Source organism: Hemicordylus capensis, chromosome 11 (genome assembly GCF_027244095.1).
Source record: "Hemicordylus capensis ecotype Gifberg chromosome 11, rHemCap1.1.pri, whole genome shotgun sequence".
Lineage (NCBI taxonomy): Eukaryota > Metazoa > Chordata > Lepidosauria > Squamata > Cordylidae > Hemicordylus > Hemicordylus capensis.
This window is the reverse complement of record NC_069667.1, coordinates 1,717,926-1,743,536: the sequence shown is the minus strand read 5'-3', so window position 1 is coordinate 1,743,536 and position 25,611 is coordinate 1,717,926. Positions and strand designations below refer to the sequence as shown.

At 49.4% G+C, this 25,611-nt stretch overlaps 1 protein-coding gene across 2 annotated transcripts in view; it reads right to left on the bottom strand.

The window, feature by feature from the left end:
* Positions 1 to 14,113, bottom strand: part of AR (androgen receptor) — a 157,144-nt gene extending 143,031 nt beyond the window's left edge. For both annotated transcript variants that reach the window (XM_053273665.1, XM_053273666.1), the window contains exon 1: positions 12,254 to 14,113. In XM_053273665.1, coding sequence (XP_053129640.1) covers positions 12,254 to 13,512 — 1,259 coding nt within the window. In that variant the 5' untranslated portion in view covers positions 13,513 to 14,113. The remainder of the gene's footprint in view (positions 1 to 12,253) is intronic.
* Between the last annotated feature and the right edge of the window lie 11,498 nt (positions 14,114 to 25,611).

The window sequence follows — 25,611 nt, the reverse complement described above, 5'->3', positions numbered from 1 at the left end:
TTACTTCCAGCAGGAGATCTGAAGTTCCTGATGCTGGTGTACAGCAACCCATAACTTGGCCAAGGTTGTTTGTCCCCAGTATTTGGGATCTTTGCTTAAAGGCAAACTGTGGGTTACAGCTTCATAGGTTTGCACGAAAAAGCAATCTCTGCTAGCACTGGAAGTTTCTGACTTCTAACTTCCTCCCCTCGAGCAAGGAGGAAGAGGAGGAGGAGGACAGCATGTGTAAGCCCAGGTTGCTGGCGCTCATGAAGGCAAACTCTAGCTTGTCACGTCTGAATGCAGTCGCCTGCAATGATTTTCCAGACAGAGAGGCCGGGGGGACACAGCCAGGGGAAGGCATGCCAGGTTTCCTCCCAATTAGTTGTGTTTCATAAGCCTTTCAAAACAAAGGTTTTGTGTACCTGAAGACTCAAGTGTGACTCTTCAGAGGGCAGTTGCATTTCATTACAGAAGAAAATATGCCACGTGGGGTTTGACACACTAGCACCATTGGTGTTTTCTGCAGAGAACGTGTACAGCCCCCTTTTTCTGAAGCTGATGGTGGTTTCCCTCCCACCCCAAAAAGCTACTGTAGATCCAGAGCAGCTCACATTCAGATGAGCAGGGGGGGGATTCCCCATTGGCCTCCCCACTGCTTTCTCCTGGTGTGTTTACTTAGACTTCAAGGTGTGCTGTCAAAGGGACCCAGGAAAACTGACCAGGAGGGCTGCCCACTGTGTCGACATGTATCAGACTTCATGGCCACAAGGCTACAAGGATGAACAAAGGGTTCAGCTTGGCAGCAATAAAGCACATCGGATTTAGAGAGGAGAAGAGCAACGGTCTCGCCTCAGTCCTGCATTCTCCATGGGCAGAACAGAGCAGGCCTGCTCTGGGGGGACAGTTTCCCAAGCAGATGTTGAGGTTGAAAGGTGAGGGAAGGCCAGGTCTCCTCATCCTTCCCCTTTGGGCCTCTCCCCTCCAAAATCCAGGATCCTTTTACTGCCCACAGCAGACAAGACCTGGGTACCGCCTCAACAGGGGCTTTTACACACAGCAGGCTTTACTGGGCGAGTTTACAGGGAGGCTCAAAGTTGTCCCCAAAAAAACACCACACATATTGGATTTTTTTTTAACCCTGGAAATAAATCAGGTTACACTCTAATGCACAGTGAAAAACCTGAATTGTGTGTCAACGGCTCCCCAATAAATCACAGCGATATGTGAATGCACCCCCTCCATGCCGGGGGAGTTGCAAGTTAAAGGGCTTCAAGAGCCCCGTGTGAAAAGCTTCCAGCTGTCTAGAAAACAAAATGTCTGTTAAGAAACCTCTCATCGGCAACAGGGGAGTAGCAGCTGAGATGCTTACCCACCCCACACAAGGGTGGGGTGGGGAGGGGAATACTAACGCCGTGGAAGACAGGATCAAAATGCATTTGGGCAAGAACAAGCAAATGCACAAATGCAAGAGGCAGGAGCCCTGACTTGGCAGCAGCACATGTGAAAGTGACCAAGGTGGATCTAGTGGGCCACAGGCTGCGCATGAGCCAGCCATGTGGCACAGCTGCTAAAAGGCCTGATCGGGCTCCTTCGCACATTTGGGCCCAGCTGCCTTCCCCCAGACGAGATGCTCACGCCACTTCTAGCCAAAGGCTCCCATCCTGCCCATTACTTGAGATGACTCAATGTGTCAAATCTGGAGCACTTTTGTCCAAAAGGGAGTTGGGGGACGCCAGAGGACCAGGCAGCCGTTTGGGTGCCTAGTTCCACAGAGGAAGCATCTGGGCAGATGTTCCAAGACCTCATTTTACATGGCTCAAGGAAGCACTATCTTTTGATAAGTAACTTACTTGTGATGACCGAAGGTTATAAACAATAAAGGTGGGAAAATGGGTCAATAAGGGGTTCACAGGCCTGCAAGCAGACATAGGGAGCATTTTGTATTTAGACCTCTACTTCGGGAGTGCTATCAAATGAGCCAATAACTCATTCACGTTCGAATCCAAATCTCTTTGTGCTGTATCTGAAAGCAGCACAGGCCCAGCCTTTGGCGAGTTTCCAGGAGAAAAGAATCACAGCCTTGAGGGAGCGCCAGCAGGCAAACCCTGGAGAAACAGGGGTGTCGCGTGCTCCCAATGACCTGCCCACCTCCCAAGTCAGGCTGCAGCCCTGGCCACCAAGGCTGGAAGCAGCCAATCTGCCATCCATGGCAGCCCTGGACAGAGTGCGTAGCAATATGTTCTGTTTTCTAGCCTGTGGGAAAGGACGAGGGGACAGATAAAGGCAGATAACCTGCTTCCCGGCTCACTCACATATTCCCGGCTCACTCACATATCACTCACATATCCACATATCCCGGCTCACTCATATATCTCTCTATCAGGCTCCAAAGTTCATGACTTCAAGACCTGCTGAGGACAAGGGAGAGAGAAGGGAAGAGCTAATGGGACCCAGAGTCGGGGCTTTTCTAAACTCAGGCTACAAAAGATAAAGGTTAAAAAAAGGTGAAGAGAGAACAAGGAGGAGGGAAAGGGGCCTGAATAGATTCTATAATGAAAGACAGGATTTATCACATCAATGGTTTTCACAATTACCTGGAATTTGCAGTACTGTACATAAATTTGTTTTAGCGGCTGTGGACTCTGAGTATCAGAAAGGCAGCCAGACAGGCAGGTTTCCGAAACTGCATTCCTCCATGCACGATTTGTCTTCAAAAGAAATATCTACATGCTATTACCATTAAATTGAAGTAGAAAGGTCAGAGGCACCCATTAGAGAGCAGGGGCTTGATCCTATGTTTAGCGATGCCAATAGGGACATGGTGGAAAAGCTATCATCATCATCATCATCTGAACTCCCAACTGTTGCAAACCGCTGCTTATCCAGTTTCACTTTGCTCCCACATGCGCGACACACACACACACAGCGCCATACATGAAAATTAAAAATCCCATTTTTAGACTTTAAACGGATGGTTTACAATTATCTTCATCCCAATGCATTTATAACAAGTTATACAATATTTCAGTCTCTAGAAGCTGAAATAATGGGTGTGAAACATAAAGCATGTGAATGTCCTTGCAACTTACAGAATTCAAATTCTGCTGAAACGAGCTCACTTAATTTTAACAGTAGAGTTGCTGTTAGATTTGCAGAGACTTCCAACACATTCACCAGAGAGAGCAAAAAGCAAGCTCCAAGCTCTGTAGGACAGGTACATTTCCCCAAAATGCTTTAATCCGTTTTTCGAAGGCCCCAATCCAGGCCCATGGGGCAATTGATATGCTCTCATTTCAGTGGAACTTGAACAGAACAACCTTTCTCTGGATCGAGGCCCTAAGCACTGCAAATATGGACTGAAAAGCAAAGCTCTCTTGCAATCTCTGCAATCCACAAACCACTGAAACTCACAAACTCACTGAAACACCTGAAAGCAGTCTCCATTTAAACAGACACATTTGGATTCTGTTGTTGTTTTGATTTAAAAAAACACCACCACAGGGATAAAAGACCCAGGCAAATTGCCTCGGCTCGTTTATTTTAGTTGCTTGCTTCAGTCCTGCTTCATCCTTATTGCTATTGCTTCTTTTACCAAACAGAAAGGCGGCATCTTTTTCTGGCAGCTTCTATTATGATACAGTTATGAGCTATTAGCATGACAGTTGCATGAGAAACTAGCAGCAATGTTGCGTTAGATGTTGCAAAAGACACATGCTGTGAGACAGGAGCACCCACTCTGGAGAGATTACCATCTACCTTACAACAAGGCCTAGCAAGTCTGGCAAAATAGACAGCAGAGAAGGAGCGGAGGCCAGTGTGTGTGTGTGTGTGTGTGAAGTTATCAAAGATGCTAGTCCAGAGACCCCACTTAGGTTTTCCTTCTCTCCATTCTGCTTCCGACCCATCTGTCTCCCCATGCCAGCCCCTTCAAATTCATCAACTAGCTCACCCTGTTCTTTAAAAACAACCACCACCACAGCTCTCGTTTGAAGCAAATAGAACCAATGTCCCTATTTCATTGTGGATTGTCGGTCTATATGCTTATTTCCAATAAACCATTTCCAGTCCTGGATTAGAACATTCCAATTGCTGAACAACGAGAATGCATTAGAAATGTAGCCGATCACATTCCAAAGTGAAGTAACGGGAGAGCGGCTGATTAGTCTACCAACCCCCAACCCCGGCAAGCTATAAGTCGGTAAACTCCTGGAAAATAATAATGCACTATGTTTGTAAGGGTTTAAATTTATGCTTTGAATTATTATTATAGCAAGGGTAAATTTTATAGCTGATGATTCACGAAGAGATGTGTGCGGGAAGTCTACCCTTTTGTGTGTATTTGTAATGAATGACAATATTACTATTGTTAAAATTAATAAAAATTGAATTTGGGGAAAAAAAGAAAATAATAATGCAGTGTCATTTGACAGGCCTTGAAAGCAATCCGGATGTGCTCAGGTTTTTCTCTCCTGCCCTCTTCCTTCTCCGTTTCCCCTTTATTAAGATTCTAAGTGGATTAACGGGATGGTGGACAACCTTGCACACTGCAGAAGCAGCACCAATGCAGTTGGCCCTGAAGCTTGAAATAAGGCCCAGCTCAGAACAATTTTCTCCCCTCCTGCCTCTCTATCACTAAACCCCCATCTCCCCCCACCCCACCCCGGCCGCTCAAAGTCCAAGGCCATCTTTCCTGGTGTTGAGGTCTTTTTCGCTTCCACTGCAGCCTACCCACGCCGCAAGCGACAGGCACTGCTGACAAGAAGTGGTCAGATGTCATCTGCAGTGTCCATCCATCCCTCACCTGGAGTCACAGTGAGGGCCTGCAGGGAGCAAAGGCGCCCTCAGCCACCCACCCACCAGCCAGTTTTTAATTAATGTTTTACTTTTTTAATCTTGTTGTTATACCACCCAGAGACGTGGTATAAAAATATGTTATTTATTTATTATTTATATATATATATATATATATATATATATATATATATATATATATATATAATTATTATTATTATTATTATTATTATTATTATTATTATTATTAAATCATCATCCCTCAAGTCCACCCGTTCTCTCCTCCCCAGTGGTACTACAGCTGAAGCCATCTAAGTTTCCCAACAAAGTGAGAAGCAGTGAAACGAAGCCTGCAGCAAGCGGGGAATGCAGAGGTTGAGTGAGGCCACCTTTCCAGGGTCAAATGGCAAAGAGAAAACGAGCAGAGCAGCATTATAAAAACGGCAGGGGGGTGGGGAGGAGCAAGACGGCGCGTTCACTGCTCCTCCGTTTAGTCACCTAATAGCTCTGTTTTTATTGCTTTGTCTATAGTTTTATAACAAACTGTAGTTTGCGTTATGTTTTAACTGCTGCGTTGATGCTGGACTTGGCGAAGTGTTGGAAGTGATCTGCCCGTGTGAAGGGAGTTTCGCTGTTGTGTCAGGACACACCAGATTAGATTGTCTTTCACCGGTCATAATGAAGCCTTTTGTGTTACTTCTTGACTTCTGGATCAGAGGATAGAAATTAGTCTCAAGGTGGCCAGATTTTGTGTAGCTGTTTGCAAGATCTGGCACCAACCTCTGGGGTTGGGTCTTTAATGGTTCGTACCAGTAACTAGTCTGGCTTAGTCTAGTTGGAACAGATTGTGGGATAGGAGGATACTGTTGATAGAGCAATGTATTACTATGCAGTGCATGTAAACTTTATTATTGTATCTGGTCTTTGACCGAAATAAAGACTACAGTCTAGGGTCAGAAGGGATGTCCGGTTAGCCTCATAATGTGCAACAGAAAGAATGGAAAAGAAGGATTTCCCCAGAGCAGAGTGGAGTGCATCGCAGGAAGAGAATAGCATGCTTCCCCACAGACTGTGTCTCCGCAAGAACCCTCACTCTGAGTTCCAGATGTGCACTGGCCACTTTCATTTACTCCAGGGATTCTCAAACTTGAGTCTTCAGGTGTTGTTGGACTACAGCTCCCATCATCCCCAGAAACACTGAGGCACTTAAATCAACCCCAGTGGCACTCCCTTCGTTATGCAAAGCAGGGCTAGTATCTCAGACTCCTCAGTGCGGGATCAACCATTTTAAGAGCCCACATCAGATATACAGGCCCGACTCCAAAAAGCAAGACGATGGAGGGGGGAACATTATTCGGCATTAATTTCTCTAACTGCTTAAAATAGTTTTCCCAGTTCTGTCTTCACAATTATTATTTTTATACTATTATTATTTTGTTAAATGTGTGTCATCATGTGTCTTGGGGCTTAGCCCTGGCTAATCTGAAGGCAGATTCCAGGACTAACGTCTGGCAGGGCCTGAAGAAAAGGGGGGGGAGGAGAAGCTGGGTGCTTGAGGGCACCCCTGGTTTCTGACCTAGTCCTGCATGTCAAGAATGTCAAGTCACACAACTCCCCTCATAATGATTTGATCTATACAGAGTCTGGAACACTGACGGGTGAAGGGAAATTAGTGCCACGGAAGCAATTCAGGCCAGGAATGGCTCACAGACTTCACGGTTAGTTTGGGGACTGGATTGTGAGGGTTAAGAGAATGCCCGGCCCTCCCAGCCAGAGAAGTGAGGGCTCCCTAGGATCTCTCTCCTGCCACACTCTACGCACGTCATGCAAAATACTCACCTAATGCCCAAACCGTACAAAGCACTGTCCATGTGCCAAAGAATGAACTTGCTCAGGGGAAAAAACAGTCTTGGAGAAGGGAAGAGAACTGATGGGAAACCACCATAACCCATGCAGGCCTCTGCCTGCCAACCATTGGCTTTAAAAAGGGATGGCATAAATCAAAAATCCTTATCTTGGCACTGACAATTTATTAATTGTTTATCTCCTCCCATCAGGAGTAAATCAAAAGCTAGGCAGGCAGCTAATCATAAAGTTACACGGAGGCAATGTCTGAAAGAGAATTAAAAATATATATCTGAGGAGATCGATCTGTGTGATGACGATGAGGCGGAGAGACCGCAGACAATCTTTGCCACTCTTCACCAGAAAATCGCGTAGAGCAAAAAAGATAAATACAAAACGGCCCTTTGTGTCACTCACCGTCAGGTGAGATTAAAATAATGGTGTTCAAGCAGCAAGGCAAGAAGGCAGCATCGCGGCAACGCTGAGCTGAGGCAATGCTCTCTGTTTATCAGTGCTGGTAAACAACAGTACAGAAAAGCCAACAACAAATTCAGAAAGAAGAAGGGTTAGAGGCAATGGGGAAAGATTGATAAGCCTAAAAATAACTATAAATGGACGTACAGTATACCGAGTAGAAACCAGGAGAGAGGCAAGCTAGCCCAGCGCTCGGTGGATCACGCTGCCTCAGACAAGTACACCATCTCAAGCCACAGCAGAGAACAGATCTTCCAAGTCCCTTTCTGGACTGCCTTGAAATAGTGATCATAATATGATCCCATCAAAGTTAAGCACTTTTTAACTCCCATTGGTTTCAGCAGAAGACGTGCAACCACTTTGCTTTGTTCTCCTATTGAAAGAAAAGGGGCCGCTGGATCGTGTCCCAAGTCCCTAATCTTTTGACTTCTGGAAATGTAAGGAAAAAACACACAGAAAGTATTCTGTCTGGTGGTCCGGTTAAAAATAAAACTAGTTCCTGGCTTTCAACAACATAGCCACACACGCTGATCAACAGGCACCTAAAATTATTGAATAAAGAACTCTGTACATATTGAACGACCTGCATTTAGGTTTTTTGCTATTTTGTGTGGAATTATTATGCCCACCTCCAGTGCTGCCGTGATCTCCAGAGTGCTAACTATTGGCAAAACAAAACAAAACAAAACAAACACAAAAACAAACACAAAAACAAACACAAAAACAAACACAAAAACAAACACAAAAACAAACACAAAAACAAACACAAAAACAAACACAAAAACAAACACAAAAACAAACACAAAAACAAACACAAAAACAAACACAAAAACAAACACCTGGGGTGTGGGGGAGGAGAAAAGACGCAATGTATTGAGACTAGGAATAATGTGAGCGGGACACACAGGGACAGCTCTCTGCCTGCTAAAATGGAGCTGTGCTCCAGCAGGAACAAAGGGAGTTTTACTTTGAGTTACTGCACCAAAGATGATCCATTAGATCACTGCGCAGGCAAGAGTGGCTGTTCCGCATAGACACAAGCAGGCCTACTGTAAGCGATACATAATAAATAAATAAGAGGCATTCAAAAGTACAGACCGCCATATTTTCAAGTCGCAATGGGACCCGAGGTCGTAAAATGTAAAGAGCTAATCCAGGTCCATTGACGTCAATGGGAGGCTTTCCATTAGATTCCATGGAGCGCTGGATGAGGCCCAAGATAAATGTTAAGGGAAAGATAGTTGGCTGCTTACAATGTACCTATTTTTGTAAAAACTTGGGTAGACGAGCTTGATTCTCTACACTCGTCTATCAGATTTTTGCAAATTTTGCTCCTTGTCTGTAAATTGCAGAATACTTTCCCGTAGGGGCACTGTGAGACTAATACGATGGATTCAAGCACGACAACACTCTATGGGTAGATTACATACTTTAGGTATCTAAAACCACGTACTTCATAGAAGCTCAATTTAAGTCAAAATGTATTCTCAGGAGGGGACTGGAAAACTGCCACCGTCGTTCAGACATGATATGCGGGCACTTCTTCCAGCGCGACTCCATTTTCACTTTGCACCCGCCCCTCACCATCAGCGCTGGGTGGTATAGATTCCTGCAGTTTACTTGTGTATGAACTAACACACACACACACACACACACACACACACACCTGGGAGGATTTACACATTAGCCTTGGACCTGGGAGAGCTCAGATTAAAATTCCTATCTCCCAGGTGACAATGGTGGCTAACTTTTAGTTTCAGTGTGTTGCCTAACAAGCAGAAATACTTTCTGCCTGATATTTTCTTACATAAACAAATGCCATTTGCAATTCTTGGCAACAGTTTGAGGCTATGGCGGCCAGCGTCCCCTGCCACACCAACTGGGACTATGGTCCAAAGTGAGGGCTACAGAAGGAGGTGAAGCCTGGCATTACTTTCGACTTACAGACTTACATTCTTCCGCTGCATTTAGAGACACCAGGAGAAAATGGCGGACAGCCCCAGCCTTTGAAATGAGAACAGTCAGATGTGAGAGTTTCACTCACTCACACATACACACTCAAAGAAACACATGAACTCTTTACAAAGCATTGCTAGTTGTGTATGTCAAAACTATATAAGTTTACATTTAACTGTGTACATATAACTGCATCAGCTTTAAAGAAACTCTGGTCTTCTCCAGTCATTCTTCTCCCCACCTCCCAACATGCATCATAACGCAAAACAGGCAAAAGCACCACCATAAGTAGCTTTGGGTCAAAACCACATTGAGGTATGTACCACTTACAGTTTGCAAACAAGCAAACCTGCATTTTATTCATTTTCTTATAACTAAATATCTTTAGATTTTGCAAGAATTGATGACAGTCTAGCTTAGAATCTATCCCTGCAACATTGCTGGGCAATTGTACATTTTCTGTGTGGCCATTCCCACAGTTTCTCAATTCCTTTTATTTAGTTATTATTTATTTATTCGATTTCTATACCGCCCTTCCAAAAATGGCTCAGGGCGGTTTACACAGAGAAAAAAATATAAATAAGTAAGTAAGTAAGTAAGTAAGTAAGTAAGAAAGAAAGATGGATCCCTGTCCCCAAAGGGCTCACAATCTAAAAAGAAATGTAGACACCAGCAACAGTCACTGGAGGTACTGTGCTGGGGGTGGATGGGGCCAGTTACTCTCCCTCTGCTAAATAAAAGAGAATCACCACATTAAAAGGTGCCTCTTTGCCCAGTTAGCAGAGGTTTTAGACTTTGGGACAGGGTTCCATTCGTCTTTGGGTTTTTGTTCTTTGTTTTTGTAATGTCTGCAATGCTCATCCAGTGCCTCTGAATCTGGTGGACTATCAGTCTCAACTAGCTAGTCAACAAACTAAATACATAGTTGTCTCTGTAAAACAGCCAAAACCACACCCTTGTTGAGCTTAAATGCTAGGATTTTAAGTCACTTTAGACTGCAATCCTAAGGACGTGCAAGTTAAAGTAAGTTATCCTGAAACTGGTGGGATCTCTTTCCATCGCACATGTTTTAGGATCCTAATACCAGCCCCAGTGTAGTCCTTGGGACTCTGAGCACTCTTGTCTTAACTGGCTCATGGTTTGGCAATACACTTACAGAAGTAAATGCTGCAGAAACCCGCAAAACCTATATTATCTGTCTGAATCACTGAAAGGCAGAGGTGCCAGGTTGCAATGCCAGGCTCCCCTCTCACTTTTGCATCAGCCAAGACGACCAGACAGGTCCAGCACCTAGCGAGACTTTGCGGCTTTAGTGCTGCTTATCATTCATTTACCCCCCAAATGAGAATATTGATAGAGGAGTTACTGCTTGTGACAGATATTTGATTGCCTGAACAAATGAGGTCATCTTCACATCAGCAAAGCAGGCATGGGGGACTTGGGAGTGATCAAGCCCCAGTTCCGTGCCATGGGATCCTGGGAAGGGCTTCACCTCCGTCTCCATTTTAACCCAAGGCTGCGCCACCGAGAAGGTCGATGCAGGCGCTGCTGGCAACAGAGGATCTGACTCTCTAGGAGGAACAACGCTGAGAATCCCCAGACATCTTTCATAGGCCCAGTGAAAAGCTGGTGGGGAGGGTTAGACCAGCAGACTATATTCTTTTTAAAAGTTCTAAGAACCTATAATACTGCCACCTTCTCAACCAAATCAGTCAGTTATGGGGGAAATGGGCAAAATGGCTGGCAAAGAGAAGAGTGGAGTTTTTGCCAACCAGCTGCAAGACGAGAGTGTCGTACAACTTATTCAGTGTTGTTGCTACAATGGACTCTTTTGGGGTCTTGTTAAAGCTAAGAAAGATGGCTCTCGTTGATACAGAAATTTTTGATGTGTATGTGCCATACAGTATTCATTTCACTCTTGAGCTTCTTGACATCTAGTGTGTTACTTTCTTCTTTTAAAGGGGAAATTAAAGTGCAACACACGCACACGCACACACACACACACACACACACACACGCAGGGAAAATACATAACCCATTTCTTTGTTACATTTACCAACAAACATTTACTGGTTCATAATAAGGTCTCTTATTCAGGATAAAGAGGGCCTTTTAAATAACCCTGCGGTTGTATGCAATTTAATTAACTATGAAGTCTCAAGTTAGCCTCTAAATTCAGAAAGGAGCATTCATCCATATTTTATGTGCAACTCTGGGCAGTTTAGCATCCCCCCTCCCCTGCTGTGCAGTTGTCAGCCTTCTAGAAACTCCTCAATGCAATTAAAATAAGGAGAGCTTTTGCGGGGGGTGGGGTGGGGGGGACAGATTTGAAACTTCCAACTAGATAGTGATCTGAGGACTTTGATAAGCATCTAAAAAGATGCAGAGCTAGTTGGAAGTCTGAATCATCACAGTGCACATACACATATCTCTGATGGATCACCAAGTCACCTTTTGGTGTCTTGAGTTTCAGTACAGAAATACTGAACAACCAAAAGCAACCACCATCTTTCATAATGAGTCATGAGAAGCAACCTTGCCAAATTAAAATAATCTGTTTTCAAACAAAGCAAGACAAAACAAAAAGTTAACTATTGCTCCATTATGGAAGATGAATCAAACAGTTTGGATCTGGAATCCAGAAAGCAAACACCAGTCCATGAAAGCAAAACCTCTCAGAAGCCCAAACCCTCCAGTTTGAGACCAGACTGGAAGAAACACATCCAAATTCCGGGGCTCCCGGGCAGATCAGCAAATCACTCAGCACAACATTGGGGGTAAAGCTTTTTACACCTGTTAGAAGTCAGCACTGAGAAAGTTCCACATGCAGGCTGCAAACCTGATGCACACTTCCTTATGAGTAGCTCCCACTGAAGCACTTAGTGGGGCTTACTGAGCGGCAGGTGGGCACTGGGCTAGGAGCAATTCTGGCTTGGACTACTGGCAGGAGCATCTAGATTCACAGGCGCAGGGACAAGGACTCCAGAGGTCATCCAGCTCGGCCTCCCACCCCTGACCCTAACTCAGAGTGGCAGTGAAGGGCACTGATCCACACTTCTCAAGGACCTCCTCCGCCCCTTTGCCTTCCCGTCCTCCTTGGGCCGGCCCAGAGAAGCGAGCTACTAGCAAGGCCCTTCGGGACCCGTGGGTGGGGGTGAAGGGTGCCCACTGCAGGTCTCTCTCTGGCGGGCTCTTGGTACTTTACCTCATGTCTCCGTAGGCCCCCGCGTAGCCCTCCATCCACGGGGTCAGCTCCGTCTTGATGCAGCCGGCGCCGGGAGCGAAGGGCATCCTGCCCACCACGCCCCCCGGGTACCACACCTCGGCGGGGCCGTCGCCTCCTTCCTGGCCGGACGGCCCGGGGCTTCTGCCGTAGCCGAAGGGGCCCGGGGGAGCGCTGTCGCCGGGCGCGCACGGCCCGTAGAGTTGCCCGTCCTCGGCGAAGAAGGGGTGCCAGCCCGGGCCGGGCGGCGCGCCGTAGTGGGGCGCCAGGGCGGGCATCTCCGCCGCGCGCCGGCACTGCGCGCCCCACACGCCGCCGGGCGCGTACTCCAGCGGGCTCTCCAGCTTGATGCGGCTGTGCGAGGAGGCAGCGAGCGCCAGCTGGAAGTTGTAGTAGTCGCGGCTCTGGAAGGCGGCAGCGGCGGCCGCTGCCGAGGACTCGTCCAGCTCCGACGGCGAGCTCTTGTAGAGGCTCAGGTTGCCCGGCACGTCCATGGCCAGCGCGCCCTCGCCCGCCGCGACGCCCTCCTGCTCGGCCTCGACGATCTTGCAGCCGCCCACGGCCAGCGGCCGAGCGTGCGCGCCGGGCAAGGCGAACATGCAGTCGCCGCGGAGAGGCACCACCAGCTCGCCGCTGGGCGCGTCGAGCGCCTCCACCGCCAGGCCCATGGAGGCGGAGACGGCTTTGCACAGCTCCTTGGCGCTCTCGCCCAGGTAGTCGTCCTTGCCCGGCAGCGGCGGCGCGGCTTCGCCGGCAGCACCACGCGGCGGCTCACCTTCGGGCGGCGGAGGCGGCGGCAGGAGGCTGCTCTCGCCCAGCAGGTCTTTGAGGTCCCCCGTGCAGCCTTGGAAAGAGGAGCCCAGCAGGGCGAGCGGCGACGGGGCGGCCACGGAGGAAGAGGAGGCGGCGGAGGCCGCCGCTGCGTGCGCTTCCCGGCCGTCTTCGGGCTGTTGCAGCCCTTTGCTCACCTGCGACTGCTCGTCCAGCGGCAGGTAGGAGGGAGAGCCCGGCTGCTGCGGGCTGGCGGCTTGCAGGCGGCCGCCGGACTGGCACGGCGCGGAGGCAGAAGCGGAGCTCGCTGCGGCCGCCTGGTGACTAGGGCCGGGCTCCTCCCGCGGCCCGCCGGGCGCGGGGCTCTGGAAAACCTCGCGGACGCTCTGGAAGAGGCTCTGGAAGGCTCCTCGGAAAGTCTTTCCCGGCGGGCGGGCGTAGACCCTGCCCAGCCCGACGTGCACCTCCATGCCTGCAGCCGCGGAGAGAGTGGCGGCGCCGGCTTGGCTCGTCCTGGCTGGCGCGGCGGCGGGGCAGAGTCCTTGAGGCGCGCGGCGCTGGGGAGGAGTCGCGAGAGAGCCGGGCCGGGCGGGCTCCTCTAGCAGGGCTGGCTGCTTCGGCGGCAGCGGCGGCAGCTTCTGGGGCCGGCGAGCGGGCTCATCTCTGGCGGCGGCGTCCGGGCCAGCAAGTCCCCGGCTGAGCAGGTGCAGCGCGGAGCGGGCAGGGCACCCCGCGAGGGTGCCCGAGGTCGGGGCCGGCCTGCCCGGAGCTTCGAGGCCTGGGCAAGGCAGCCAGCGGGAGCCGGGGAAGAGGGCGGCGGCAGGAGCGCCGGAGTCGGCAACTTTCACGGCGGCCGCCCGCGGTGGGGTCCCTCTCGCTGCCCGAGCCGCGCTTGCAAGCTGACGCTTCTCTCGCAGGCAGGCAGCTGGGTGAGCCGAGGTGAAGGAGGGCCGGCGCGGGCGGGCGGGGAGGCCGGGGCGGCGGCGGCTCTGAGAGCTGCTCGCTCGGCTGTTCGGACAGAAGCAGCCGCTGAGCAGAGCCGGGCGAGCTGCTGGGCGAGCGGGGGGCGGCGTGGCCAACCCGCCCCTTTGGCCCCCACCGCAGGGAGGAGGGCGGGCGAGCGAGCGAGCGAGCGGCTGGCTGCCCGGCCGGAGGAGGGGCGCGGACGGAGGCGGGCGGGCAGCCCAATCAGCACCTCGGCGGCGGCGGCGGCGGCGGGGTGCGGGCGGGCGAGCGATCCGTGCGGGTGTCCTGCTGGCCCTTGGCGGACTGGCTGCCCAGCGCTGGCCGGCCCGGCAGAGACGGAGCGAGCGAGGGAAGCAACAAGTGGGCGGAGGAGGCGGCGGCGGCGGCAGCAGCAACAGCGAGCTGGGCTGTCCGGGCTGGTCGGGGGCCCTTCTTCGCTCGCGCCGCTTTCCTGCCCGGCTCCTTCCGCGAGCGCCGCGCCGCTGGCCGCTCTTCTCCTGCTGCTGCCGCCGCTGCCTGGAGACGGCTCTGCTTCGAGCCGGCGGCGACTCCGGCAGGCAGCTGCGAGGGCCGCGCGAGTCTGCAGCCCCCAAGCGGAGCGCGCTGCTGCGGAGAGAGTCTGCTGAGTTTTGCGGGGCTGCCCGGTGGTGCGTGCGGCGGCTGGGCGCGCGGCTGCGGCTTATGTACTCGTCGCGGGCTCCCCAGCAAGGCAGCCCTGCCGCCGCGGCTCTGCAGGCGCACGCCCAGCTCCACGTGCCCCGAGGCGGCTCTTGCCAAAGCGGGCGGGAGAGGCTGAGGCAGCGCTGCTGCTGAGCGGCGAGCGCGCGCACCGACCGGCCTGCCGGCGGGGCGCGCTGCCCGGAGCCCCAGAAGACCCTCGCGCGCACTGGCGCGGCAGCCCGAGGGGACCGCACGGGGCCCGGCGGGGCGAGCAAGACTGCCCCTTGCTCGGGCCCGGGCCCCGCTCTGACCGCAGCCTCGCCGGCGTGCCAGAACAGCAGCCCGCCAGCCGCAGATCTTTATCTAAGGCTTATTCAGCAGTCGGTGGTGCCGCCGCTGCCCTCAGGCGAGGCGGTGCGCGCAGATCTGGGCTAGCTCGGGACGCGGCGCCTCGGTCGGTGGGCCGTGCGTTGGGGGCGCAGAGGTGCTGCTGGCGATCGCCCCCGGTCCAACCCCCCCCAGCACCCCCAGTAAGTTGTCCAACCCCCCCCCCCAGTAAGTTGCTCTTACTCCTGGACTTCGGGCGAGGTCCAGGGCCTCCACACCCCCTGGGCTGGGGCCCTCCTCCAAATCGATCTATCTGGCTAGCAAATTTATTGACCACCTGACTTCCATAGACTCGAGGCGGTTTACATAAATTAAAACAGCAAGGAAAATAAGGTTAAAAGGGGAAACACACACACACATTAACAACTAAAAGCCTGGCAAAATCAATAAGTTTTCAAAAGCTTCTTAAGGACGGAAGGGAGGCGGCATTGCGAATCTTAGGAGGCAAGGTGTTCTTAAGGAGGAAGCGGGCTGCAACTGAGAAGGCCCTCCAAGGACCCTGGGCCCGGAACTTTGAGGAGGCCCACCTGAGACAACCCCACAGGGCACATCAGAGTTGGGGGGGGGGCGGTCCTGAAGGTACACAGGCACCAAACCCTGAAGGCTTTTATAGGTGATCACCAGCACTTTGAATTGGACCCAGAAGCAAACTGGCAGCCAATGCAGCCACCTCAGCAAAGGTGAAGCATGATCATATTTTCTGCTGCCCATAAGCAGCAGCGGCATTCGGGGCCAGCTGAAGCTTCCGAGTCGTCTTCAAAGGCAACCCCAGGTAGAGCGCATTGCAGTAGTCCAACCGAGAGGGGATGAGCTACAGTTGCCACTGCCAGGGCCTGCTGGGTCGAGGTAAGGCTGCAATTGGCACACCAGACAAAGCTGGGCAAAGGCTCCCCTGGCCACGGCTTCCACCTGCTGTTTCAGCAGAAGCCGTGAGTCCAGGATAACCCACAAATTGCGAGCCTGCTCTTTCAAGGGGCATGTGACCCCCTCAAGGGAGACACTTGAGACTGGAACCTGCCAGATCAAGAACTACACAAAAGCAACTCAGTCTTGGAGGGATTAAGCCTGAGCTTGTTTTTACCCCTCCAAACCCCTACAGCCTCCAGGCACTGGGTCCACACATTCACGGCATCAGCCCGAGGTGGATGTGCATCATCATCAGCATTTTTAGTCTGTCCTGGGGGGTGTGGTCATGTTTAAAATACTGTGAGTGGGGGTGGGGGTGCTTCAAAAGCCTTTAGCTCCAGGCTCCAACATGACCTAGGTGCACCTCTGTTCCAGCCACCTCACAGGACCCTCAGGTTCTTTCTTGCTGCTCGGAACACGCAGGGTCTCCACTGGGAGCCTGGCTGGTGGTCCGTGTCAGGGTGGGTGGCTGTTCTAGGCTGACATGGCAGGCGACGTGGGCCTCATTCGTTCCAAGAGAAGCAGCTCTGAGCTAGCGGCACAGCAGCCTTGTCCTGCTCACACCCTGGCCTGGCCCTTGTGGGGAGTGTCCCGCCATCTTTCTAGATGGGCCGTCTGCGCCTAGACCTTTGGCCTCTCTGGCAGTCAAGGGCAGTGCATTTTCTCATCCCCCCCACCCCATTTTGGTCTGTTATGATTTAATGGGTTACGTGTTTTTATTTCATGTTTTAATGCTGTGTTGCGAACTGCTCAGAAAACAATTTGTTATGAGGCAGCTAACAAATAAAGGTTGTTGTTGTTGAAGCCCTTCCTGCAGTCCAGGTCCTTGCTGGCACAGCATCCTCCCTGGTTCCTTGGGGGGGGGCCCTCCCCCAGTGATCTGTCCATGGTCCTGCTTTGAGACCCCCCACCCGGTTGTTGGCACTGCTGCTGCTATCCCAGCCACTGGTAACCCTGGGGGGCCCCAGCCTGGAACAAGCTCGCGCTGTCTTCCACTTCTGCCCTACCTGTGGGGGGATGCGGGTGGAGCAGCAGTGGGGGACATTCTCTTCAGCATTCTTTGAGCTTGCCACCATTTGAGCTTTTGTGAGCAGGTGGATCAATTGCTTGCCAAAGACTGGAATGTGTGAGGGCACTTCTGAGTCTTGGGGAGTGCAGGCACGAGGGGGATGGAGGGAGATGCAGCTTTTGGGTAGGCGTGTGTGGCATTGTCCCAGCCTCACTCAGGGAAAAACAGGCCAGCTCTTTCCCCTTCATCTCTTGTGGGCCCCTTCTTTTCTTGAACCCCAGACTGCTTTTTGAGAGATCTTATTAGGGTTGCAAGCATCAATTGATGATGATGCAGACTCCTTAATCACTGCAGCTGATCAACGGGTGCTTTAATTCTAGGTTAAAATTGGCTGAGTTGATTAAGCAGTGGGACTGGTAACTTGGAGCTCTTCTTGTTACCTGGTCCCCACCCTGTGTCCAAGAAGCTTAGAACAATGTATGGGATGTTATCCAGTTTTATTGTCATGAGGATAAAAACTTGTGATGCAGGTTTTGGCTGAGAGACTGACTTTCCCAAGGCTAGTCAGTGACCTGGTTCATAACTGTTATTCGAATCGAGGCTTAATGTTGATAACCAGTGTTAGCATGGTCATGTGGACTCCCATCAAGGTGGGAATCTCAGCTTCCTCGGAGGACACAAACCAACATTGGTAATCTCAGCAGGGTAATCCCATGCAACCACACTAATGTTGGTTACTGACTTTAAACCTAGATTCAAATGACTGTGAAAATCAGGCCACTGTGTGTTGAAGCTGAGCACAGACTGAATCCTCATCTCCCTAGACCAGGTCTGTGACTACGTCCATTATATCCCACTGGGCTCTCTTGAGAAACCTGCCACTGTGCTGGTTTCATCTTCCTCTGCCAGATTCTAAGAAAATAGTGTTAAGGATTGTTTGTCCATATGCTCTCTCATTTCCTGACACACTGAACTAAAATACCCTCCCACAAGTAGACAAAACCTATGTAAATGTGCTCTTAATTGTCAGCCACACAGATCAAAGTGGGCCCACACTGATTAATTGCCTGATGGTGCCCATATCCTCAGCAGGCATCTGACTCTTCACGGCAGCTACAGGGACGTGTGCTGGACTGAGGTAGCGTCCTAGGTTTCTCCTAGGTGTGTGTATGTACAACCAATAAAGAAAAGGTTCCACCCATGAGAACTGAGCTCCAGAAGCCAACAGAGCACCAGAACGAACAGGGCATAAGTGAGCAAGGCTAAACAAACAACACTAACATTGCTTCATCAATTTAATGTACAGTTTGGTGGTGTTATTAAATGTTTAACTGAATTGTGGATTTAAAGTGACTTTTTCTTTTGTTTTTATTTATTGGGATTTTGTATCATTTTTAATTTTCTGTATTCTGATCAATGATCAAAATAAACCATTCATTCGCACCAACATTTAAGCTGGAGTTGAAAAATTAATTCTGGTTTCCTGAGTTCTTTCTGGGAGTAAACAACAACCCGGCAAAATAGCTGAAAGAAGAACAGAGACCATGTTGCACTTAAACAGAGACCATGTTGCACTTTTGTTAATGAATGAAACAAGGATTGCTATACTAGCAAATCTGCTTGGATTCCATTCATAACTTCCTGTTCCTCTTGTTTGGGCCCTTGCTAGATTGCTCACGGTTTCTTATTTGCTCTTTGCCGCAGCCACTGCCCTTGCTTGGCTACCATCCCTTCTGTATCCATGTCTCTTCTGCTCTCTAGTAGTTCCAGTCTCCACTCCTTTTCCAGCCTCTGGGTCCTCCTTCTAGCCAATGTGTTGGAGCAACTGCAACCATAGACTAGTCATCAGGAAGCTTATATTGCTGGGAGGAAGTACCCACCCCCGTCAGCAACCGTGGCAGAAAAGGACAACAGTGTCCTCCTCAAAAACTGTGGATGGGTGAGAAAGAAAAGAAGTCATCTGATTAAGTGCAGAGCCCTCCTCCCCGATGTTACAGTGGGCATCTTCTGGCCACCTATGCTGACTCAACCATTTCTTATTGTGTTAATAGCACTGGGCTGCAAACCTTAATTGATTAATTGGTGTGATTTATCACTCGAAGCATTTCAGTGCAGAATTTAAAATCTCCTTTATTTTATCTATGAAACTTAATAGCCTTCACAAACCATGTGCCTGCCTCTGATCATGCCCTTATGTTAACTATTTGTGGTATGTGGATGGCCTGGAAGAAGAAAAGTGCCCTCGGTCTTCCAGTGTACAAAACTTACTTTGCATGTCACCTGGAGGTGATACCTGCTTGTCACAGGTGTGGGGCTCCTGTGTTTTAACCAGGCAGCAAGGTGTGTTTGGGGCAGGGCATCTGCAGCAGCCACCTGCAAGAGAAGGGGAGGAAACATTTCCATGACCAAACTCTTTTTGTGGACAATATGTAATTGCCTACCATTTCACACACACACCCTTTTAACAAATATTTATATACCACTTTTCCAAAAACAAAACAAAAAACCCAGTTCTCAAAATGGTCTACATAGAAAAAGAAATGAGATAGTTTCCTGTCCCAAAAGGTCTGGCGATCTAAAAAGAAGCACAAGGTAGACTCTAGCAACAGCCACTGGAAAAACACGGTGCTGAGGCTGGATAGGGACTGTTGCTCCCCAGTGCTACAAGTAAGAGAACCACTAGTTTAAAGCATGCCTCTTTGCTCAGCTAGCAGAGTGATCAAGATTCCTAATCCCCCCTGTCTCATTAGGCAGGCAATAGCATTTTAAATGAATGTGTGGGATCTGTAAGAATGCATAAGTCACAAAGAGACACTGGATGAAAATCCCAGGCCACAATGATGATTCCTTTCTTAGAACATAAAATGGCGGCATCATTAAAAGGAGATTGCAATACTGGGTGTGCCCAAGAAGCAGCCATAGAGAATGTCAGTCCAGGTTAGGACTGCTACCCTTGTATCCACGTTTTCCTGGGCCTTTTAAATACGCTTCTTATGTTTGATATTTTGTTGTAAGCTACCCTGAAGGTCTTCAGACTAGTATAGCAGGGTATAAATATTTGTTAAACAAAAAATTAATAGATCACACCAGTTTTAACTCTTTGTAAAAACTATTGTTTGTCAGTAGTTTGCTGGGGATGTAAAAGATCAATTCACACACTGAAGAAATAATTGGTTTTCTAAATCCATAGACACCTAAATTCCATAAACTGGAATGAAGGAGGAGGGGATTGGTAACCTTCTGTATTTTTGTCTAGTGGAAATGATTCTCCCTTGACATGGTCTCTGACTCCTAAAAGAGGCCCATCAGTTGTTTTTGAAGCTTATTTTTATGCCCTGAAGCTTTAACACATGGCCTAATTTTATCGTCCATATCTATTATGATAGGGTTGTTGCCCATTTGGCGGGGGTGGTGGGGGTGGGGGTCTCTGTTTATGCACATCCTGCATATGAAATGTCAAAAGTCACTTACACAGATCAAGAAATCAGATTCCATTTCTGCTTAAGACTGGGCTCATGTTTTCCTTTGATTTGCATACATTTGACTATGAAACGGCACGATCCGTTCCATGATCCTCATGGAAACAGCAAGGCAAATACCACTTAAAATCTTTGTTACATTTTCTTTATTAGAAATCCAGACACGCACAGTGAGGTGTTTACATTGCAGAACTTTCTTTTTAAATCCCGAAAGATTAGAAACCCAAATGTCCTGAAGGGTTCGCATAAAACTAAGGCTTTCAATGGGGGGCGGTGGTGGTGGTGGTGGTGGTGGTGGACCTGTCTGTTTCCTTTCTATCAAGCAATTAAGTTACAGTCTAATGCGCTACCCCCTCTACCACCACCTTTTCCAGTTTTTGCTGGAAATGACTTTGAGGCTTGGAGAGGGAAGGACTGCTGTTGGATGGGATGATGTATTGATCCTGGAGTAAAGTCTAATACCAAGTGAATTGGCCCTTCAACCTTTGTTTCTCACTAATTGCCTCATCACAGGATCCTCCTCCTCCTTTATTCCACTCTAATGGTAAACAATCTGTTTCCCTCTCAGGCGGCTTCTCTCTTGGACTTGCAAGCTCAGCTGTCTTGATGCCTCTTCTGCTGCCACCCTGGAACCTGTTCCTGGCCATCCACGTCTCTTCTTTGGAACACGTTGCTGCTGAGGTCCTGCTCGTTAGGCCACTAGAGGGAGCCACAGAAAGTATGAACTTCCAACAGCTGGGCGGTGCTCAGGGAGGAGGGTGTGACCTCCTCCCAGTTGCTGAGAAGCACTTAATAATACCTCTCCCCCCGCCAGATGTCTGCATCCCTGTAGAACCAGTTGTTCTCCATCGGGCCTGCAGAGTTGTGAGCTCCCTTTCCATGGAAAGTTATTGTTTTATTTTCCTTTGGTAACAGCCACATATTGGCAACGCTGAACATTCCCTTATAGAATTGAAGGGTTGGAAGGGTCCTTATAGGTCTTCTAGTCACCCCCCTGCTAAGCACAGGAAGCTGTTACAGCATCCCTGACAGGTCAGCCTCTATTTGGAGAGGGGGGTCCACCAGCGTGCAAGGAAGGCCATTCCACCACTGACTGTCCAATAGCCCTTCGAATGGGGAAGTTCTTCCTAATGTCTAGCCTGAATCTGGTTCTTTGATTTCAAAGGGCTCTCCCTCTCCAGTTTTGGTGGCCCCTGTTGGTTTCCCACACTGAACAAGGTTCAGGGCTGCCTTCTTAAAATGTGGCATATGTCCTGCAAGAGTTTTATTTAAGAGCTGCCCCCCACACTTCCATGATAACAAGACCAGAGATTCCGAAAGCTTTCTTCATCCCGTTGGACATTTGTGCTAGACTTTGCAATTCATACCTCTAAGGATTTCAGCCTTGCAAGGCCGAGCATTTGAATTCTTATGATAAGCACTACATAAAAACTGAAGGCAGACAGGGGGAAAAAGTTGTTTTGTCTGAGAGTAAATGTATTTCACAATAAATCCAGGGATGGTTTTTTTGCCTCCTGAATGCAAATGGCATAGAAAATTAGCACATTTCCTCTGCTTTTTTACAGTCTTAACACAGACAGTAAACTTTATTGCATATAATCATACAAGTTGGAAGAGCAAGTCATTCCAGTATGAAATGCTTCACACATCTCTCTGAAACGGAGTATCAGCTCTGAAGCAACTAATATTTACCTGCTTTCCCCGGTGCATCTTCATTGTAAACTCAGTCAATATCATGGTTCTATGGACCAGACAGATGACCTCACCTCAACACTGAAGCTTTTACTTTTCAGGATTTTGCAGACGAGTGATATATCCATTTCCTACTCAGATTTAATGTCAAAAGACCCTGGGGGACAGAAGTGCACCCTGAAAAATGCTGGCTCTAGGAACTCTTGTTAATAAAACATTAACAGGGCATCATTCAAAGACACAAAGAGACAGGCACAAAGTGGCTGGTTTCCTAGTGATTCTCCAGGCACAGGGACCAGAAAATTGACTGACAGGAAGGCATCCTGGCACATCTGCTAGCCCGAGAAAAATATTGAAAGTCTGTTTTGTCCTTACTTTTAACGATCAGTTCAGCTCCAAAAACAGATCAGAGTCAAATAAGGGATAGTCCCTGATTTCTCCTGGGCTTGTCGTGTCCTGTCCGATGTATCCCTACCCTTCTTCTCGACCACAGTCTACAGCCTGGTTAATGGAGTCTGCTGGTTAATGAAGTCTCCCCACATATACACTGATGGGGTCTAAGCTGTCAGTGGCTGACCACGAGATACATCTTGGGGTTGTGGTTTACAGCTCGTTGAAAGTGTTGACACAGTGCGTGGCAGCTGTGAAAAAGGCCAACTGTGCTTAGAATCATTTGGAAGGGTATTGAAAATAAAAATGCAAATATTATAATGCCTTTATACAAATCTGTGGTGTGGCATACAGTTCTGGTCACCATATCTTAAGAAATATATTGTAGAACTGGAAAAGGTGCAGAAGAGGGCAACCAAGATGACATGGGACCTGGAGCACCTTCCTTATGAGGCTAGGCTACAACACCTGGGGCTTTTTAGTTTAGAAAAAAGACAACTGTGGGGAGACATGATAGAGGTCTATAAAATCATGCATGGTGTGGAGAAAGTGGATGGAGAGAAATTCTTCTCCCTCTCACATCACACTAGAACCAGGGTCATCCCATGCAATTGATTGCCAAGAGATCTAGGACCAACAAACTGAAGTACTTTTAAAGTACAATTAATCTGTGGAATCCACTGCCATGGGATGTGGTGATAGCCAACAACCTGGATGGTAAGAGGAGTTCAGATAAATTCACAGACAGGTCTATCAATGGCAACTATAGGCCAGCCTCAGAGGCAAGATGCTTCTCAAGTTGCAGGGGAGCAACAGCAGCAGGAGAGAGGGCATGCCCTCAGTCCTTGCCTGTGGACCTCTCAAGAGGCATCTGGTGGGCCACTGTGTGAAACAGGGTGCTGGATGGGATGGGCTGCCTTGGCCTGATCCAGCAGGGCTGTTCTTGTGTTCTTTTGTTCTTTGTAAGTCAGCTGGGGAAGCATTAGGACCAGCTTTTCTGGGGGGCTCAGAAGTTGGTTTAGTTACAGTGGCAGAAGCTGGTGCAATCAAAGGTGTCCTCTTGCCTGCTTTCTCTCTCTCTCTCAGACAAATGAAGGCAGCTTCCAAGTCTCAGGCACATGCTGCACACAATTTTTATAAATGGGATACATTAAAGACAGCACACGTTTGGTGGAGAGTACATGGACAGCAGCCAGGCCATAACAAATAAACATGAAAGCAGATTCAACTGCATTTCAGACGTCTTTACAATCCTGCATCTTCTAATTACACGAAGGGCCATAAACATTTCATCTTCCTCGTATGCAGGGGTCTTGGCAAATTTTATGAGCACCAGGAAATGAAACCCCACCTTTGCTTGTTCTGATGTGGAAGGTTTTTAGAGACACCCATAAATGGGTGGCCAGAAGGGGTCTCGATGGCCCACTGAGAGGCTGGGTTGGCTAGTCAGCCCTTTGTCCCCCCCCCGCCCCCGCTTTAGAGGAATCTAAGACCTCAGATGGAACTACCAGGCCTCCAATGGTGCAAAGTGTGTGTGTGTGTGGGGGGGGGTGTCCAGCTGTGCTGAATTAACAGTTCCATTGATTTTTATTTTATATTTTGGCTCCCGGGGTAAAGTGAGGAGTGAGAGGCAGGATGGAAAGATCCTAAATGACACCAATTTCCCAGCACATTTTAAATTTAAAAACAAACAAACAACCCAGCAATTTTGTGTTTGAAGCTAAACCATATCTGAAGTTTTGAACTCAGAATCTCTCTTTCCCAAGGTCCAAATATTACAAATGTTGCTACTCTGAGCCTTGAATTTCGGTGGGAGGCAAATCTGAATGCTGTGTGCAACAGACGTCAAGGTCTGTCCACTTGGCATTTCCTATTTCTTTTGGGCCGACGGTTTGCTTAGCTGCACAAAGAGAAATTACTGGAAGAGTGGAGCCTTCAAGCGGCATTCCCGCCCAGCTCCAAAGCCCTCGCTGACATCCTTCCTGCAGTGATGAATGAGGCAAAGCAGAATTCTGCTTGTCCTTCTGTAGCTTTTTTGGCTCCTCCATTGCACGGACAGCCGTAACTCATTGTTAAAAACAACAACCAGCCATCATGATTCAAACTACATCGGGGGAATTCTACCAAAAGCTAATTATACAAAAATCCTCTCCTGACCCAGAAACCCACTGGAAAGCTCTTACTCTCAGGCTCTGGAATGAAAAGGGAGGGACTCTCGGCTGCAGCAACTCTTCCAAAGAGCGTTTGCCCCGAGCACCTTCTAAGGCCCCACATGCTCAGTTGCGGCTGATTCCCCTGTCACTCTTCCAACAGAGTTACACCATCAGAGCTGCTGAGAGCAACCCCCCCCCCACACACACACCCATCCCCGATGCAAGGCAGGGTAAGCAGGGTTACTCCCCCACACCCCTCACAGCAGTGAGCTTGGAGCACAGGAACTTGTTCTCATGGGTGGGTTGGCTGTTTGCCTCTGGATTCGGCTGATCAGCTCTAGAGAGTGGTCTAAGGGAAGAGAGCTGGCTTTGTGGTAAAGTGTGCCGTCGAATCGGTGTCGACTCCTGGCACCCACAGAGCCCTGTGGTTGTCTTTGGTAGAATACAGGAGGGGTTGGCCATTGCCTCCTCCCGCACAGCCTGAGGCGATACCTTTCAGCATCTTCCTATATCGCTGCTGTCCAACACAGGTGTTTCCCATAGTCTGGGAAACAGACCAGTTGGGATTTGAACTGGCAACCTCTGGCTTAGATAGTCAAGCCATTTCCCCACTGTGCCATTAGGTGACAGCAAGCATGAATTGTCCCCTTTGCTAAGCTGGGTCCACCCTGGTTTGCATTTGAATGGGAGACTACATGTGTGAGCACTGGACGATATTCTCCTGAGGGGATGGGGCCACTCTGGGAAGAGCATCTGCCTGCTTGTATGCAGAAAGTTCCAAGTTCCCTGCCTGGCAGCATCTCCAAGACAGGGCTGAGAGAGATTCCTGCCTGCCACCTTGGAGAAGCCGCTGTCAGGCTGTGTAGACAATACTCAGCTAGCTGGACCAAGGGCCTGACTCAGTAGAAGGCAGCTTCCTCTGTTCCT